Source organism: Pteronotus mesoamericanus, unplaced genomic scaffold (genome assembly GCF_021234165.1).
Source record: "Pteronotus mesoamericanus isolate MK-2021 breed Mesoamerican mustached bat unplaced genomic scaffold, CSHL_Meso_final scaffold_54, whole genome shotgun sequence".
NCBI classification, from domain to species: Eukaryota; Metazoa; Chordata; class Mammalia; order Chiroptera; family Mormoopidae; genus Pteronotus; species Pteronotus mesoamericanus.
The window spans coordinates 66,960,848-66,979,040 of record NW_026555321.1 but is presented as its reverse complement, the minus strand read 5'-3'; the positions used below and the strand labels follow the sequence as shown (position 1 = coordinate 66,979,040).

General features: G+C 42.8%; 1 protein-coding gene across 4 annotated transcripts in view; it reads right to left on the bottom strand.

The window, feature by feature from the left end:
* Positions 1 to 18,193, bottom strand: part of LOC129088273 (hairy/enhancer-of-split related with YRPW motif protein 1) — a 315,682-nt gene that overhangs the window by 252,532 nt on the left and 44,957 nt on the right. For 2 of the 4 annotated variants that reach the window (XM_054595529.1, XM_054595530.1), the window contains exon 1: positions 4,005 to 4,343. The exons of 1 other annotated variant lie outside the window; for it this stretch is intronic. In XM_054595529.1, coding sequence (XP_054451504.1) covers positions 4,005 to 4,143 — 139 coding nt within the window. In that variant the 5' untranslated portion in view covers positions 4,144 to 4,343. Of the gene's footprint in view, positions 1 to 4,004; positions 4,347 to 18,193 lie in introns of those variants that run through there. One more of the 4 variants, XM_054595533.1, reaches the window with a different exon arrangement.

Sequence of the window (18,193 nt, the reverse complement as noted above, 5' to 3'; positions counted from 1 at the left end):
AAAAATTTACCTCCCAAAACCACCTAACAGAAAGAATGGGGGGAAAAGAAAAAATCATGAAGTTAGTATTTTCAAATGCTTGAATTGCCTCCTCCAGGTATTCCAAAACAGACCTCCTTCATGTTAAAAAAAAATAAATAAAAAGAGGGAAAAATCTCAGTCAATGACATCAGAGCCATCATTCCCTATAATTCTAACCAACTGTAAACCTCATAATGGTCAGCCATGGAGAGACTGGGGGGTCCCCAGAGAAGCAAAAGGTCAGCCATGGAGAGATTGGGGGATCCCCAGAAAGGAAGTCACTTCCATCCTTAAATTTCCTCTCTACATACAGGGGTGCAGGGTACTACATTTCTTGAATTCTGCTCTGATTTACAATCATGAAAACCTTTCCTGAAGTGATCAGCACTTCCCTAAAAGGAAGTGAGAATGACACAGAGCAGAAATCACAAAGGGTAACAAAACAGAATGACAAGGAGAGCTCTGAGCTAAGGGGTTTCCGTTTCTTTTTTTCCCCCTCATGCTTTTAGGCTTTAATATAACTGCATAAAACTAAAACATCAGATTTTTAAATGGTTACTATTTCCTGAAATAACCAAATAGAGCTAACCAAAGTTTTTCCCTGGCCAGTGTGGCTCAGTGTGTTGAGTGCTGGCCTTCAAAACAAAGGGTCACCAGTTCAATTCCCAGTCAGGCACACGCCAGTGCTGTCGGCCAGGTCCTCAGTAGGGGGCACATGAGAGGTAACCACATATTGATGTTTCTCACCCTCTCTTTCTCCCTCCCTTTCCCTCTCTAAAAATAAATAAAATCTTTTAAAAAAATCCAAGTTTTGTTTTGTTTTGTTTTTTAAAAACTGGGGCTGCATCCTTCTGTACACAAAAATTTTTTTAAGAGGAAGGGGGATCCTACATAAATATCACTTGGGAAGTTATCATTGTGGACAATCCCAGAATAAAAGAGAAAATGGCACGAAGGACCCCAGTAGCCATCCTGGGGCACACCTGTGCTGACTGGCTACTGCAGACTTGAAATAGAATGTTCAGGTCCATGCAGTACATACAATGTTCAGGCCCACCCCCTCCCAGTAAAACCCTTGACTAAAGGAAAGGTCACATCTTGAAGGAGTAACCTAGTCTATAATATCCATTACCAGAGAAACCAAAATAGTAGGAACTAACGGGAAAAAAACAACCACCCAACCAATGACTGGCTTCAAAACTGGGCTTTGTGATGTGGGGACTGCACAATACTTCTCTTGGTCTCGGTGTTCTCATCTGCAAAATGGCCTGGAGTGTGAACTAGTCCTTGCCCGTTTTGTGTCATTCATCCAGCCATCCATTCATTCAACAAACATTTGTTGAGCCACAGATGTCAAGCACTATTCCAGGTGCTAGGAAAAAGCAGTAAACATCCCTAATGGACTTATATTCCAGATTCTGAAACTTACTAGAAATCCATATTTTTCAGAATATAGGTTGTAAAACCCAGTTAGCATGACCAAATGAACATTTTCAAAAGAATCAATGGAACAGTTTAAAATCTCAGAGTACACCACTCATGGGAAGAGTAAGTTCTGTTTCAGCGATTGATATTTGCATTGATGAGGGCAGGGGGTCCAGAAGTCTAAGGCATTTCTGAATGTGGGCTGGCTAAATTGACCTAATAAAGACCTCTTTCTGTTCCAGCCACTGGCCCTCATCACGTCCTGCATGCAGATTGCTTCTTAGGAACACTATGTACATAGATTAAATCTGATTATTTTCTGAACGGCCTCGCAATGGCATTTTGGATAAATGGCAAAGAATTTATGTCTCAGATCAGTGTTCCCAACCTTTCTGAGTAAGAGTTCTTTGAACGTCAATCCTTTCTTGAGCACTACTTGTCTGCTGATTAAGAAAATGCACAGTGCCCTGGCCGGATGTCTCAGTTGTTTGGTGCGTCATCCCATACACCAAAAGGCTGCGGGTGTGATTCCCAGTCGGGGTGTGTACAGGAGGTAACCGACTGATGTTTTTTTCACACTGATGTTTCTCTCTCTACCCCCATTCCTCTCTCTCTTCCCCCATTCCTCTCTCTCTAAAGTCAATAAACATATCCTTGGCTGAGGAGAAGAAATAAAGAAATGGGGGGGGGGGAGAGGGAGGGAGGGAGAGAGAGAGGGAAAATGCAGTGGCCAAAAGCCACGCAAGCTTTTAAATAGATTGATGGTGTATCCGTCCTGACAGATCCTACATAGAAAACAAAGAGAACCAGCACAGACCAGACACAGTATTCATTCCATCTAGGCCCCACGCATCAAATTATGTTTGAACAGATGGTAGGCTACCTGTCCCCTGAGGGGCCCCAGGAACAGAGACCGGGGATGACTAATCCATGTCCGACTCCATTTGTGTATTTGAGAATCACCATGTTCTTAGGAGATGACTCCTTATGGTGGTTTCTGTTTGTTTTAATGCTCTCTCTCCCTCCTTTTTTTTCCAACTGAAGCAAACCACAGCAAACCACTAAGTCTGAATGCTAGTGAGAACCTGAGTTTGGTCTCTGTTGGTCACTTGGTATTGCATAAATTTTGTTTTTAATCCCATGAGCCCAGACCCCTACAGGTTGCTACTAAGAATTGAAATATTAATTGTTGGAAATGTGCCTGGAGACATACCCAACCCTACCAACTACTTTTGTTTTAACAGAAAACATCCACAGGCAGCAACTATTACAACTGGGAAAGTAAAAGGATATGAGACAGATACGACAAGAAAGGACAAGTAGTAAGACCAGTAACATAAATCCTCCTGGCATCTTGCACCTTCCGCATGCTGATCCTGACCTCTACCTGAAGTCAGGTCACTGGGACCCTGGCTTCCATTACCCTGCCCTGGTCACTTGGGCTTCATTTTGTTACCAAGCTCTCACCCATTCCCACTGTATATTGCTCTTACAGTGTTTCCTACACACAGGATTTAGAAGTCAGGATGGATGGCCCCATTCTTTTAGGGGCCGGGCAGAGGGGAGAATCCTTTATGACAGAGGTCCCACGTGGCCCCAGCAGATACCTAGCCACTGCCTACCAGCTCCCAACTTCCACAAACCAGCTCTAACCTGGTATTTTCCACATTTTCCCTTCCTGGAAACTGGAACTACACCCCAAGGGTGGTTATTTGTTGCAACCAACCCCTCAGGGAAGGCTGCAAATCCGCAAGCTAATCACTGATAATGAGGTTTCTTGTTGGCTCCTTTACCATTTTTTTCCTAAATCACCTACTTTTTAAACTTACAAAAAGTGAAATGTTATAAGAAAAAAATGAACGAAAATCTGTTACTTCTCTGGCAAGTTACAGAAGAGGTCATTTCCCCATCTCCAAGCATCAGCTGTAAAACTAGGGAACTGGCTCAGAGGGTGGCTCGGGCTGGCCCAGCTCTTTGCTACCTAGTGCTCATGAATCCAGACACTCCTGATAGTAGCCCTGGCTCTCAGAACACTCTCGTACTTGTGGATGCAGGAATGACCAAAGGAACAGTCACTTTGAGTTTTTCAATTTAGAAAAATCTCTTGCCTGGGTATCTCTAAATGTTGCTCTTAGTATTCCAGAACAAAATCCAGGACAACCTCCATAAAGACGACCTGGAATGTTGTCATCTCAGCAAAGACAAAATCCGGGGTGGAGGGGTCTTCATAAATTATAAAGGTGACTGGAAACAAAGGCCCCAGATCCCCCCTTTTTGATTATGTATCAGCTCAATGATTTCAGAGTGCACAGCTCATGCTCATGTAAATAGTACTACCTTTAAAATCTAAAATCCATGCACACATAGTGTGTGTGCATATACACACACACTACACATTTAATGAGCCATCTCATTAAAATCTGTAACAGCTTTCTTCACCAGTTTCAACACAGAAACACCACTGTCCATTTTTACACTAATAATTTCAAAGCCAGGCAAATCCCCAGTGGGATCCAGGTTTATCACAGAAAAGTGAATTTGAGAAAATTCATAGTTACCAAATTTCTGAAGAACAGGTGATCCGGGTGGAGACGGATTTGCACTGGGAGACAAGTACAGGTAGTTTTTGTTTACTCCAGCAGCAAAATCAAATGGGGACTGGTAGTCCTCATCAAGCTCCATGTCCCTGAGGTCCATTCCAGAATGTGGGGCACATGGCTTGGTTACCACCAGGTGTCCTTCAGCTGTGGGCTGCTCTGGCCACACTGCTCTCACGGCTGTACCTCCACTGGCCAAAGGGTCCACGCAGGGTTTAGAGACTGGCCTCCCCACCCAGGTGCTTCATTCCTGGAGCCTCACACCCACAGGTCATATAGGCTTGTTTAATAAATGACCTCAGAAGGGCTCTGCTTCCCACCTGCTGTTCACTGGGGCCAACAAGGAACAAGCCCGCAGGAACGGTACTTTCCTGGGTAAACAAAGTAGGGCCAGGTTTTGCGATGCCACTTATGGGCACCAACTGTTCCAGAAACGCCACACACTGGCACAGTCACAGAAACTACCAGGTTTCTGTTTTGTTTTGTTGTTTTTTTTTAAACAAGTCAGATGACCAAAACGACACCAGGGAAGACTTAATCCTCTAGGACAACGAAGGATTACCAGACAGTAATCTCTCGCAAAGGCCATCTGGGCATCTGAGCAATGCACTTTTCCCAGTGGATTAGAGTGCAGTTCTAAAGCCAAGCTTCCTGTGTTTGAAATTGGCCTTCTAAGTACAACTTGGTATAGAATTGTTTCTGCTATCATTTCATCTAAAGCAATGTCTTGTCTTGCGTAAGAAAATTTCAGGATGACCTTCCTTCCCTCCCCTCCCCTCTCCTCCTTTTCTGGAAAGACCCTGTTTTGGTGACACATGCTGCAAAGGGAAGAATCAACTCTCAAGGCAGAGTGCCCAGCTTCCTGGACCTTCTTTGTTGAACTCAGGCCACGCCCAAGCAGGTGCAATAAACCTGTGTGCAAACAGGCAGGAAAAGCGCATTTCCCTTTGCTCAGCATGCCCTGCAGAGGACTGGGTCCCAGTCCGCCCATCAAACAAATGTCTAAGCCACCAGATTCATTTACTTCACACCAGTCTCTCAGCAGACCCGTCCACAGGAACTCGGGCCTTTGCTCAAGGATTCTGCCCAAGTGCTTCTGACTGAAGAGTTCATCTACTATTAAAGAGAAAAAAAATAAAAGGGACCATCCCTTAGGGAGCATGGTCTGTCACTGCAGGACAACAAAAAAAAGCTGTTCTACCTTCTCAAATTTACCTGATAAAAAGAACTCATATACTCTCCCTGGATTGGAAGAAATCAGGAAACCTAAAATATTTTAAGCACAAAAATAAAATCTGTGTGTCTAGCATATAAACTATATACACACCAAGACAGTCTATATTCATCTCAACTTGATATTCTATTTATTTGTTACTCTCATGCTGTACTCTATTTTTGGCAAGTCTTTAAGCTTTTTAAAAGTTTATTTTTAACAAAAACAAAAAAATCAATCTGTATATTTCTCCTAAAAGACACCCAAATTTGGGCAACTATGAAGGCTGTTCATTCCACATTTAGAAATAGATTAATTTTTATTATTATCTGAAAGACTTAACTAATTTCTTGAGATCCACAGATTCTTACTGCAATAGGACAGGAACCAAAGTTGTGTCCCTAGACCAGAGTGTGGTTAACGGGGTCGCTGTTCTTTTATACTCTCTGTGCTGGTCATTAACTGGTAGAAAAAGTGTTTCTCCATACCCACTCTTCCTCCTCGAGACACAAGTATAAGCAGGGCTCTCACCAGGAATCAAATTAACTGGACTTTCCAGCCTCCAGAACTGTGATAAATATCAGTTGTTATAAGCTATCCAGTCTATAGTAATTTATTAGAGCAGCCTGAACTAAAAGAGAGACATCAATACACTCTCTCTCTCTCTCTCTCTGTCCCTCTGTCCCTCTCTCTCTCACACACACACACACACACAGTGTGACTCTCTCTCTCTCTCTCTCTTTCTCTCTCTCTCTCTCTCTCTAAACCACAGCCTCTTCCACGCTTCTCACTATTCCTCAAACACCCCAGGCCCTTGACTTCCAGTGTTGACGGCTGAGCTACATCCTCTGCCTGCCGTGTCACCTCTTTTCTGCTTGCAAAAGTCATTCATCTTTCAAGACCAGGTAGAAACATCACGTCATCTCAGAAGCCCTCACCCACCCAGCTCGTGGTCACAGCAGCAGCACGCAGAATGGGACGTGCACTAGCTCCTCTGTGTCCACCTCCTCCCTGGCAGGTAGGCACCAAGTATTCACTGTGCTGCCTACCTTGAAGTTTTGGCTCGGATCAATGTGGATTAGAATTTAAGTGATAACTGAAATTACTGCTTACCTTCTTGGGTACAATCCCAGGACTGATATATAACATCCTCTTTTCTACAGTTCTCCAGTCAGATCCTTGTCATGACATTCTAGAATGTCTAGCAAGACTTTCTAGAAGGACAGAGGTGGGAAAAACATGGGGTATACCAATGGAATGGCAGAAATTCAGTTGACTCAAGATTCAGGTACCAAGGAAAAGGAAGTTGTAGTTACAAAAAGTGAAAATGTAGTTTGAGGCAGACCATTAAAGACATTGAGTGACAAACTTTTATACTTAACAGAGGGTGGAAAAAAAGCTACTGACCCGGTGTTGAGACTGGAGAGGGGCAGAAGAAGAAAAGAGACAGGTAAGACATGGAGCAGCTGCATCTGAGCCCTTCGATCCAGCTACCCTGGCTTCCCAGTTATAAAAAAACTTCTGTGTTACTTCAGTTATGGTTCAAGTTGGATACTCTCATTTCAATAGAAAGAGTCCAACTTTCTAACCATTTCCCACTATTACCCCTACCATATTTCAGCCAAACTTGGTATTCCTCTTTCTCAAACACATTTTTGAACTTGGCCAACACAATTTTCTCAAACTAGACCCTTTTTTCCCTGTATTTCTTCCTGTTAAATTGCTACTCACTCATCAAGCTCAACTTAGTAAGTCACATATGAATGGTATAAGTACAAGGGATGTTCATTCTAGTGTTACCTATAATGTAAAAAAACAAGTACACATGCCTACTAAAAGTGTGTTGTTTAAATGCTAAACAAAACACCCATATAATAGAAAATTACGTAAACATTACCATGATGATATGAACATGTATATATTTTACAGGGAAAGATATTCTTTTTTTGTTTAAATAGAAAAAAGGTTTTAATTCTTTTTGTTCCTGATTATAATATTTTTTTAATTTACTTTTTCGAATACATTTGCCTCTGCCTACCCCCCACCACTTTCCCTTGCCCACTCCCTCATTCCCTCCCTCAGCTCTTCCCCTTAGGTTTTGTCCATGAGTTCTTGCTATATGTTCCTTGACTTTCCCCTTCCCTTCCTTTTCCCTGCCCTCGCCTCCCTTCTTCCCTCTTGTCTCTGTTGATTTCTTTTCCTTTCAGTGTTGCTGGTCTTATTTTCCTTGCATCTTTGTACTGTTGGTTAGGTTCCACTTACAGGTGAGATCATATGGTATTTGTCTTTCGCCCCCTGGCTTATTTCACTTAGTATAATGCTGTCCAGTTCCATCCATGCTGTCGCAAAGTTTAGCAGTACTTTTTTTCTTTCTGCTGCGTAGTATTCCATTGTGTATATGTACCATGACATTTTGATCCAATCATCTACTGATGGACACTTAGGTTGCTTCCAACACATGGCTATTGTAAATTGTGCTGCTATGAACAATGGGGTGCATAAGTTCTTTTGAATTGGCGTTTTGGTGTTCTTAGGGTATAGTCCCAGCAGAGGAATCACTGGATCAAAAGGCAGTTCCATTTTCAGCTTTCAGAGGAAATTCCACACTGCTTTCCATAGTGGCTGCACCAGTCTGCATTCCCACCAACAGTGGACTAGGGTTCCCTTTTCTCCACAGCCTCGCCAGCACCTGCTGTTTGTGGATCTGTTTATGAGGGCCATTCTGACCGGTGTGAGGTGGTACCTCATGGTGGTTTTGATCTGCATTGCTCTGATGGCTAGTGATGCTGAGCATCCTTTCAAATGCCTCTGGGCCCTCTGTATCTCCTCCTTGGAAAAGCATCTGCCCAGGTCCTTTGCCCATTTTTTGATTGGATCGTTTGTCTTCTGGGAGTGGAGTCGAGTGAGTTCTTTATATATCTTGGAGATCAAACCGCTATCTGATGTATCATTAGCGAATATATTTTCCCATACGGTTGGCTCCCTTTTCATTTTGCTGATGTTTTCTTTAGCCATGCAGAAGCTTCTTATTTTGATGAGGTCCCACTTGTTTATTCTTTCCTTTATGTCCCTTGCTTTAGGAGACATATCAATGAAAAAATTGCTGCGTGGGATATCTGAGACTTTCCTGCCAATGATCTCCTCTAGGGCTTTGATGGTGTTGCGACTTATATTTAAGTCTTTTATCCATCTTGAGTTTATTTTTGTGTATGGTGTCAGCTGATGATCCAATTTCAATTTTTCCATGTAGTCGTCCAGCTCTCTCAACACCATTTGTTGAAGAGGCTATTATTCCTCCATTTTATGCTTCTGCCCACTTTGTCAAATATTAGATGCCCATATAGACCAGGGCTTATTTCTGGGCTTTCTATTCTGTTCCACTGGTCTATGGGTCTGTTCTTGTGCCAGTACCAGATTGTTTTGAGTCTGGTGGCTTTGTAGTAGAGTTTGATGTCCGGTATTGTGATCCCTCCTACTTTGTGTTTCTTTCTCAAAATTGCTGAGGCTATTCGGGGTCGTTTATGGTTCCATATAAATTTTTGAAATGTCTGTTCTATTTCTGTGAAATATGTCATTGGTATCTTAATAGGGATTGCGTTGAATCTATAAATTTCTTTGGGTAGTATGGACATTTTGATGATATTAATTCTTCCAATCCATGAGCACGGTATATGCTTCCATTTATTTGTGCCTTCCTTAATTTCTTTCTTCAATGTTGTATCGTTTTCTGAGTACAGGTCTTTTACGTCTTTGGTTAAGTTTATGCCTAGGTACTTTATTTTTCTTGTCGCTGTATCGAATGGTATTTTTTCTCTGATTTCTTCTTCTTCTATTTCATTGCTGGTGTACAAAAATGCCTTTGATTTCTGAATATTCACTTTGTATCCTGCTGTTTTGCCAAATTCATTTATTAGGTTGAGGAGTTTTGTGGTAGTCTACAGGGTCCTCTATGTACACTATCATGTCATCTGAAAACAATGATAGCTCTACTTCCTCTTTTCCTATTTGGATGCCTTTTATCTCTTTCTCTAGTCTGACCGCTGTGGCTAGGACTTCCAATACAATGTTGAAAAGAAGCGGTGAGAGCGGACATCCTTGTCGTGTTCCCAATCTTAGTGGGAAAGCTTTCAGTTTTTGCCCGTTGAGGATGATATTGGCTGTAGGTTTTTCATATATGGCCTTTATTACGTTGAGGAATGCCCCATTTATTCCCATTTTGCTGAGTGTTTTGATCATAAATGGGTGCTGTACCTTATCAAATGCTTTTTCTGCATCTATCGAGATGATCATGTGGTTTTTGTCTTTTCTTTTATTTATGTGATGTATCACGTTTACTGATTTGCGTATATTGAACCATCCCTGGATCCCTGGGATGAATCCCACTTGATCGTGGTGGATAATCTTTTGAATGTACTGCAGGATGCGGTTTGCCAATATTTTGTTGAGGATTTTAGCATCTATGTTCATCAGCGAAATTGACCTGTAGTTTTCTTTCTTTGTAGGATCTTTATCTGGTTTTGGGATCAGGGTGATGCTGGCCTCATAGAAGGAGTCTGGCAGTCTTCCCTCCTCTTGGATGTTTTGGAATAGTCTGAGAAGGACAGGGGTTAGCTCTTCCTTAAATGTTTTGTAAAATTCTCCTGTGAAACTGCCCGGCCCTGGGCTTTTGTGTACCGGGAGTTTCTTGATTACTCCTTTAATTTCCCCAGCTGTTATTGGTCTGTTCAAGCTTTCTGTTTCTTCCTCCTTCAGTGTTGGAAGATTATACTTTTTTAGAAATTTGCCCATTTCATCCAGGTTTTCAAATTTGTTAACATATGATTGTTCATAGTAGTTTCTGACGATCCATTGTGTTTCTGTGGTATCAGTTGTTATTTCTCCTCTTTCATTTCTGATATTATTAATTTGGGTCCTCTCCCTTTTTTTCTTGATGAGTCTGCCTAAAGGCTTGTCAATTTTATTTATCTTTTCAAAGAATCAGCTTCTGGATTGGTTGATCCTCTGAATTGTTCTTTTTGTCTCTATGTCATTGAGTTCTGCTCTAATCTTGACTATTTCCTTCCTTCTACTTGCTCTGGGATTTATTTGTTGTTGTTTCTCCAGTTCTTGAAGTTGTAGTGTTAGGTTTTTTATTTGAAATGTTTCTATCTTTTTTAGGTAAGCCTGTATTGCTATGAACTTCCCTCTCAGGACCGCCTTTGCTGTGTCCCATAAGTTTTGGACTGTTGTCTGTTCATTTTCCTTTGCTTCCAGAAGTTTTTTTTATTTCTTCTCTTATCTCATTATTGACCCATTCATTGTTTAATAGTCTACTGTTCAGTCTCCATGAGTTTGCACGTTTTTGAGGTTTCTCTTTGAGGTTGATTTGGAGTTTCAAGGCCTTGTGGTCCGAGAAAAAGTTTGGTATTATTTCAATTTTCCTGAATTTGCTGAGGTTTGCTTTGTGTCCTATCACGTGGTCTATCTTTGAAAAACTGCCATGAGCATTTGAAAAGAATGTGTATTTTTCTTCTTTGGGATGTAAGGCTCTATATATGTCAGTTAAGTCCCTTTGATTCAGTGTGTCATTCAGCGCCATGATATGTTTATTAATGTTTTGTTTGGAAGATCTGTCCATTTTTGACAGTGGGGTGTTGAAATCCCCTACTAATCAGTGTGTTCTGTCTATATCTTTTTTGAAATGATCCAATTTCCTTATAAACTTGGGGGCTCCAATAAGGAGCATATAAGTTTACAATGTTGATGTCTTCTTGATAGATTCTTCCTTTCAGTATTATAAAGTGCCCCTCTGGGTCTCTTTTTATGGCCTTTGTTTTGAAATCTACTTTGTCTGATACAAGTATGGCAACCCTGGCCTTTTTCTCTTGCCCATTTGCTTGGAATACTCTTTTCCATCCCTTTACTTTCAATCTGTGTAGGTCTCTTGCTCTGAGGTGGGTCTCTTGTAGGCAGCATATGTGTGGGTCATGTTTTCTTATCCTTTCAGCCACCCTGTGTCTTTTGATTGAGGCATTTAGCCCTTTCACATTGAGAGATATTACTGATAGAAACTTACTCATCTTTTCTCTTTGTACCTGTGTTCCTCTCTCATTCTTTTCCTTCATCTTCTTAAACCAGTCCCCTTAGCATATCTGTGAGTACTCGTTTGGTAGAGATGTATTCTTTTAGTCTTCTCTTGTCTGGGAAACTCCATATTTCCCCTTCTATTTTAATTGAGAGCCTTGCTGGGTACAGCAGCCTTGGTTGTAGGCCCTTGCTTTTCATGACTTGGAATATTTGTTGCCATTCCCTTCTGGCTTGTAGTGTTTCTGTTGAGAAGTCAGCTCCTAGCTGTATCGGGGCCCCCTTGTATGTTACTTTCTCCTTCTCCCTTGCTGCCTTTAGGATTCTCTCTTTGTCTTTGATAGTTGCCATGTTAATGATGATGTGTCTTGGAGTGGACCTCTTTGAGTCCCTCTTCAGTGAGGTCCTCTGTGCCTCCTGGATCCTTGAGAGCCTTTCCTCAAATTAGGGAAATTTTCCATCATTACTTTTTCGAGGAGGTTCTCTATCCCTTGCTCCTCTTCTTCTCTTTCTGGTATCCCTATTATACGGATATTATTGCGTTTCCGGTTGTCCTGCATTTCCCTAAATGCCTCTTCATTCCTTTTGAGTCTTTTTTCCATTTCTTGTTCTTTCTGAGAGCTTTTTTCTACCTTATCCTCCATCTCACTGATTTGATCCTCAGCTTCATCCAACCTGCTTTGGATTCCTTCTGCTGTGTTCTTCAATTCAGAAATGGTATTCTTCATATCCTCTTGTGTCTTCTTGATAGTTTCTACGTCCTTTTCCAGGCTGATATAGTTTGCTGTAAGATCCTGATAGTTTCTCTGCAGTTTCTCATAGTTATCTTTGAGCTGGCTGAGCTCATTGAGCTTCCTTAGAACCATTGTTTGGAATTCAATATCTGATAGTTCCCTTGCCTCTATTTCATTTAGTTCTCTCTGTGGGGAGTCCCCTTTTCCACTGATTTGGGGGGAACTTCTTTTTCTTCCCATTTTTGTGAGAGTCTGTTAAGTAATTCACTTATTTTTTTTATTTATTTTTGCTTCTGCTTCTATTGGGCTGTCTAGATTTCCTGACTTTGTGGATTAAACTTCTATGGTAGTAGGTTGATCTTTTTATTTATTTATTTATTTTCCCCTTTACTCTTCTTTCTGGGCCTGCCTCTGATGATGTCAGTTGTTGACCCTATATGACCTTGGGTTGTTGTTTGAGCGTTCCAGGAGTCTACTGTCTGTGTCTGACTCCTGCTTGGGGCAGCTCTGTGACCCCTCCAGTCAGGGCTGGACTATTTTTTGGGATCGCTCTGCACTCTCACGCTGGCTCCTTGAGCGCGCTCCCCGGTGCAGCAAGATCCCCCACCTGCCTGGGCGCGCGTGCTTGCCCCAGCCCAGGGGGCTTATTCGCGACCTCGTGGGCACTGGTCAGTTTAGGATCTTCTATTGTGTGTTTTCCCCGCTTTTGGCTCTTTGGGTGTGTTGCTTGCCCTCGCCAAATGGAGACTACGGAAATGGGAGGAAGTCAGCTCCAGGACTCTCTAGTTAATCCTGTCTCCAGTTTCTTCTCCCGGGACTCTGGGCAGCTCTATGACCCCTTCAGCCTGGGATCTACTGATTTTGTGAGCCACTCCGCAATCACGGGCCGGGTGGGTCAGTGTACGCCTGACCCTGCTGCTCTGTGCACTCCCTCCCAGGCTGTATCGGTGCCAACCTGTGGGAAGCCTTGCCGGCCCCTGCAAGCATTCAGCAGCCCATGTGGGTCACACACACGCTCCCCAGCCCTCGCCAGTCACTCGGTGCAAGTGTGCGCACCTGCACTGGGTGATTTTGGGGTGTCTATGTGTGCTTTTCGGCTTTTGGCTCTTTGGGGTGTGGCCTCTTCCCACACAATGGAGACTACGGCAAGGAGAAGGAGTCGGGACTCCCCGGTTCCTCCTCCCGTTCTTTCCCCAACGCCTCCGTTTCTAGTCTCTCCTCAGGGGTCTCTGGGCAGTTCTGTGACCCCTTCGGCCAAGGATCGACCTCCTGTGCGGACTGCGTTTCAATCGCGGGCAGTCTGGTTCATGCGCGCCCTGCTTCTGCCTCTTTGGAGTCATGCCTTTCCAGCCCACAATGGAGACTACAGAACGGGGAGGGAGTCGGGACTTCCCGGTTCCTCCTCTCGTTCGGGAAAGATATTCTTGAGACACTTAGTAAACAAAGCAGCTTCCAAAACTCTTTGTGTAGTATAATGCATAAATGTGTAATGACTGGAGAGAGACAGACAGATACCAAAAAAAAAAAGAAAACAGTCAAGAGATATCCATGAAGCCCAATCCCAGGAAAGTGTTTATGTACAGCAGTGTCAGCAGGGGGTGCCCCTGGGCAGCTCAGCCATTAACAACAGTCTGGCCAGCAAAGGGCACACTACAGAGCAACAACCCATTAGATGACTCATGCTATTGCAAATGGAAATGGAGGAAGCATAAATGACTATAAAGAATATTAAATTTCTACCTGCCCATTAACACAGCACTTCAATAGTTCTGGGTAGGTTTTCCCTAATTTTGAAAGATATTTAAGGGATGGTCTGATGTAAAAGCTGTAAGGCACATACAAAAATTCACTTGGGGAGCCTACAAGGCACTCAGACAGACGATGTCATTACCTGATGGGAGAGGCAGGCCACTGATACCAGATATAGTGGATATGTAACCCCAGCAGCCAGCTGAAAATGCTCCAGCTGGCCAAATACGGGACAATTTAACCACTAACCTAATCAAGGACAGCAAAATTATAAATCAGTGAGAACAGGAATCCAAGAGTCCATATGTAAAGGTTAATTTTCATGTCCATTTGACTGGGCCAATAAATGCCCAGATATTAGACTAAACATTATTGTGGTTGTGTCTGTGAGGTTATTTGTGGATGGAATTAACACTTGAATTGATATACTGAACAAAGCAGATCACTCTCCCCAATGTGAGGGGGCCTCATCAAATTTGTTCAAGACGTGCATTGAACAAAAAAACTGAGAAGGGAGAATTCACTCTCTCTTCCTGTCTGTGAGATGGGACATCAGTCTTCTGCCTTTCAACTTGGCCTTGGATTACAATTTTTACACTGCAACTGACTGTAAAATTCAGGACTTCTCAGCCTCCATAATCATGTAAGCCAATTCCCTGTAAAAAAATCTCTATTGAGACTTAGATATACAGGCCCATCTTTGTTCCTGGCCCTTCTGAGAGCTGAAACCATTTGCTCCACCTTCCACCAAAGCTGCAGCTGATTGACCCTCCGCAATAAAGGAGTCTCACCACCACATCCTTCACTGGTCATACCTTTCTGGGAAACAGGTAGGAGGATGTTCCACAGTCAGGATAAGACCGTACAGAGGCACAGAGGCTGAGAGTTAGTGAAAACCTCCTTCACACCACTCCCCATCCAGTGCCACAGTACGAAAACCTTGACTCAGAAACACACACACAAAAGAGTAAAATGAACCCACGCTCACAAAAGAGAACTTAAGTTTTAAATACAAAATTCAATTGAATATCACAAGGGTAGATGCTCCCTTACTTAGATATTTTCTCTAGTAAGCCTCCAACCTCTGCGTGGTAAGTGCTGGGACGGTCCTCACTTTTCAGATGAGAAAGCAAAGACAGTTTCTGCAAATATCCATACCCACAAAAGCTGGAGTCAGAGGTAACCAACCTGTGACCTGCAAGCCACACACAGCTCAGAATGGCTATGAATGCAGCCCAACACAACACTGTAAATTTACTTAAAACATTGTGAAATTTGTTTGTGATTACGTGTTGCAATGCACTTAATGTGTGACCCAAGACAACTCTTCTTCCAGTGTGGCCCAGAGACTCCAAAAGGTTAGATACCCCTGCGCAAGTGAAGAGCTGCAATGTGAAACCAGGTGGTCTGCTTCAAGACTTGTGCCCTTTCTGGAGCAGGAGAAAGTGAACTGTGGTTAAGAACCAGGTGAGGAGCCAGGGCCTCACATACAAGTCACCTGAGGGTCTTCTTACAATGCAGAGCCTGTACCATTGACAAGCTCCAGATGACGAGAGGCTGCTGGTGGGGAGCACACTTGGAGATACCTGGTGATGGAGGCCCTGCTGTGGAGGATGACCACAATTTTAGCAACAACATTTGTTAGCATTTAGTTCATCCTTACAGCAACACAGGGTCAGTGATGTCCTCTCCAATTTCCAGTTGAGTAAATGTAAAGAACTGAGAAATGAAAAGCGTAGTCCAACATCTCCTCACAGTAATCCTCCTTACCCTGCATCTAAGTCGGCTTATTAGTCATGGGCAGGAGATGCTCAGACTGTGCTTTAGAAAAACTGTTCCTGTCCTGTATGATGACAGATTACAGAGGGGAGATGAGTCATCAGTGAAACTATTTCTAAGGACTGAATAGTGTCCTTTCCCAAAATTCCTATGTTTAAGTCTGAACCCACAATGTATTTTGGAGATAGGGCCTTCAGGGAGATATCTGAGGTGAAATGAGATCATAGGGTGGAGCCCTAATGCAATAGGAATGATATCCTTGTAAGGAGAGGATGAGACACTAGACACATGTACAAGGACGGGCCATGAGGATGCAGAGGGAAGGTGGCCATCTGCAAGCCTGTGATAGAGTCCTCACCAGAAACCAACCCTGCTGGCACCTTGATCTTGGATTTCCAGGCTCCAAAACTCTGAGAGAATATGTTATTTAAGCCCCTAGTCTGTGGCATTCTGTTATGGTAGCCTGAGTACACTAATATCAAGAGTGTGTATCAGGAACACAGAGGGAACAGAAAAGCAGACATACCAGGAGGCACATGGAAGGCTCACCAAAAGATTCTGGAGCCCAACTGTAACTGGCTGCCCAGCAGGAGTTGTGTAAGCCAGTGACAGCATTAATTACGATGGTGGCAAAGAGACTGATGGTTTGAGGGAGAAAGGAGCCTTCAGGTGACCAGAGAATGGATCCCCTTCAGGCATGTTTGATTTATAATACTCAGAAGACTTCTGAAAGTCAACAGCCAGCCAGCCATTAGAAATTGAATTCTGAGGCTCTGAAAAAGATTAGGGACAAGGATATCAACATGGGAAACCCAAGACTGTCAAGGAAAATTCCAAAGAGAAGAGAAACCCTATGAAAGAAAGAAAACAGGTATGAATGACAAGTGGGAAGCAGGTCACAGAGCCTGCACAGGGGCAAGAAGCGCCCTTTGGTGATGATGATGATGACTGCAATATGATTCATCCTTAAGGAACCCTTAACTATGGGCCAGATGACCCCCTGTGCACATCACACCAAACCTTTAGGATAGGTTTTAGTTCAACCCCATTTTTACAGATGGGAAAACTAAGGTACACAGAAGTTAAGAAACTTGTCTCAGGTACACAGCTAGCAAGTGGTGAAGTCTGGTTTCAAGCTCGGGCAGTTTGGCTCAAGTGCTCTTAAAAAGGAAAGAAGCATGGAAGAAAACCCTGAGTGACCAATGTCCCAGGAATAATGGGAGCAGAGACTTAAAAACAGCTAGAGAGACTTAAAAATAGCTGTGGGACTTGGTGCCCTGGTGATCTTGCCAAAAAATTGTACTCAGAATGATGACGGGAGACCAGGAAGGTAAGCAGAGGCCACTGCAGGGATGCAGTGGCAAAGGAGAGTCAAGGTCCAGCAGGGTTGTTTGTAGGGTATGTCACGCAGAAGATGACGGAGACAGTTCAGGGACCGCCACCCTGCTCACCAGCAAGCATTTGTGACTTGAAGGGACCATTTTGGCTTTCTTTTAAAAATATGTGGGAGCTCTTATAAGAAACTTCATACTCATTTTAGAAAACTGTCTATGGGAATTCCAGCACTTTTTCCCTGTATTGTCCATCCCGAGGAGAAAGTCTACTGTGCCTCAGTATAAAAAAAGAAAAAAACTACCCTCTTTGGAGCCTGTCTCCAGAATAAAAATGCACAAACTAGCAAATATATTTGAATTATTTAGACTCACATACAAACTTTTTTTTACTGCTTTTAGAGAGAGGAAGGGAAAGAGAGAAACATCGATCTGAGAAAGAAGCATCAACTAGGATAGGTTGCCTCCCACACATACCCGGACCTAGAATTTTATACGTGCTCCAGCTTAGACCAGGGATCAAACCCACAACCGTTCAGTTACAGGATGAGACTCTAACCAACTGAGCCACACCGATCTGGGTACAAATATTCTTTAAGCGATAAAGGAGTTCCTACAAAGTACGAACCCATTTACTTGACCAATTAACTTGCAAGTAAATTCTCACTTAGCAGGTGCTCCCAGCATTCTAGATGGAATGTTCTTATGTCTCCCCAAAATCATTGAAATTGGATTTGTATCCAATGAATAGTCCAGGAACTGTTTTTCCCTTTGAAAATGTTTTTTGAAATATTAAAAAGCAAGAGTTAAAATGATAACAAGGCTTCATTCACCCCTCAACCTATCTCCAAAAATATTTGCCAGTTAGACCTGTAACTGGGAAAACCAGGGCCTGTTGAAAAATGTCAAAAATTCCCAAATTCTCTGTCACAACTGGATTCCAAAATGTACAAAGAGGTCTCACTATTTCAATGAAGTCACCTTTTTTATCCATTCAGGTCACATTTCTGTTCTCACACTGAAGAAGTTTCATTAGCAAATCAGAAAATAATAGAAAGATAGCTCCATGTTCCTTAGGTACCCAGATCATTAACTGCAATATCCAAAATTTTCATTTTATAAACAGAGTTCGAGTTTAAGTTTGCTGGTCTCTTCCTTTCCCTGGTGATTTCCATGATGACAGGCTCAGGGGAAAAGTTCTCCAATTTTCATGTTCATACACCACCTGGGGACCGTGTCCAAGGACAGATTCCTTCTGAATTAACAGGTTTGGGGTGGGAC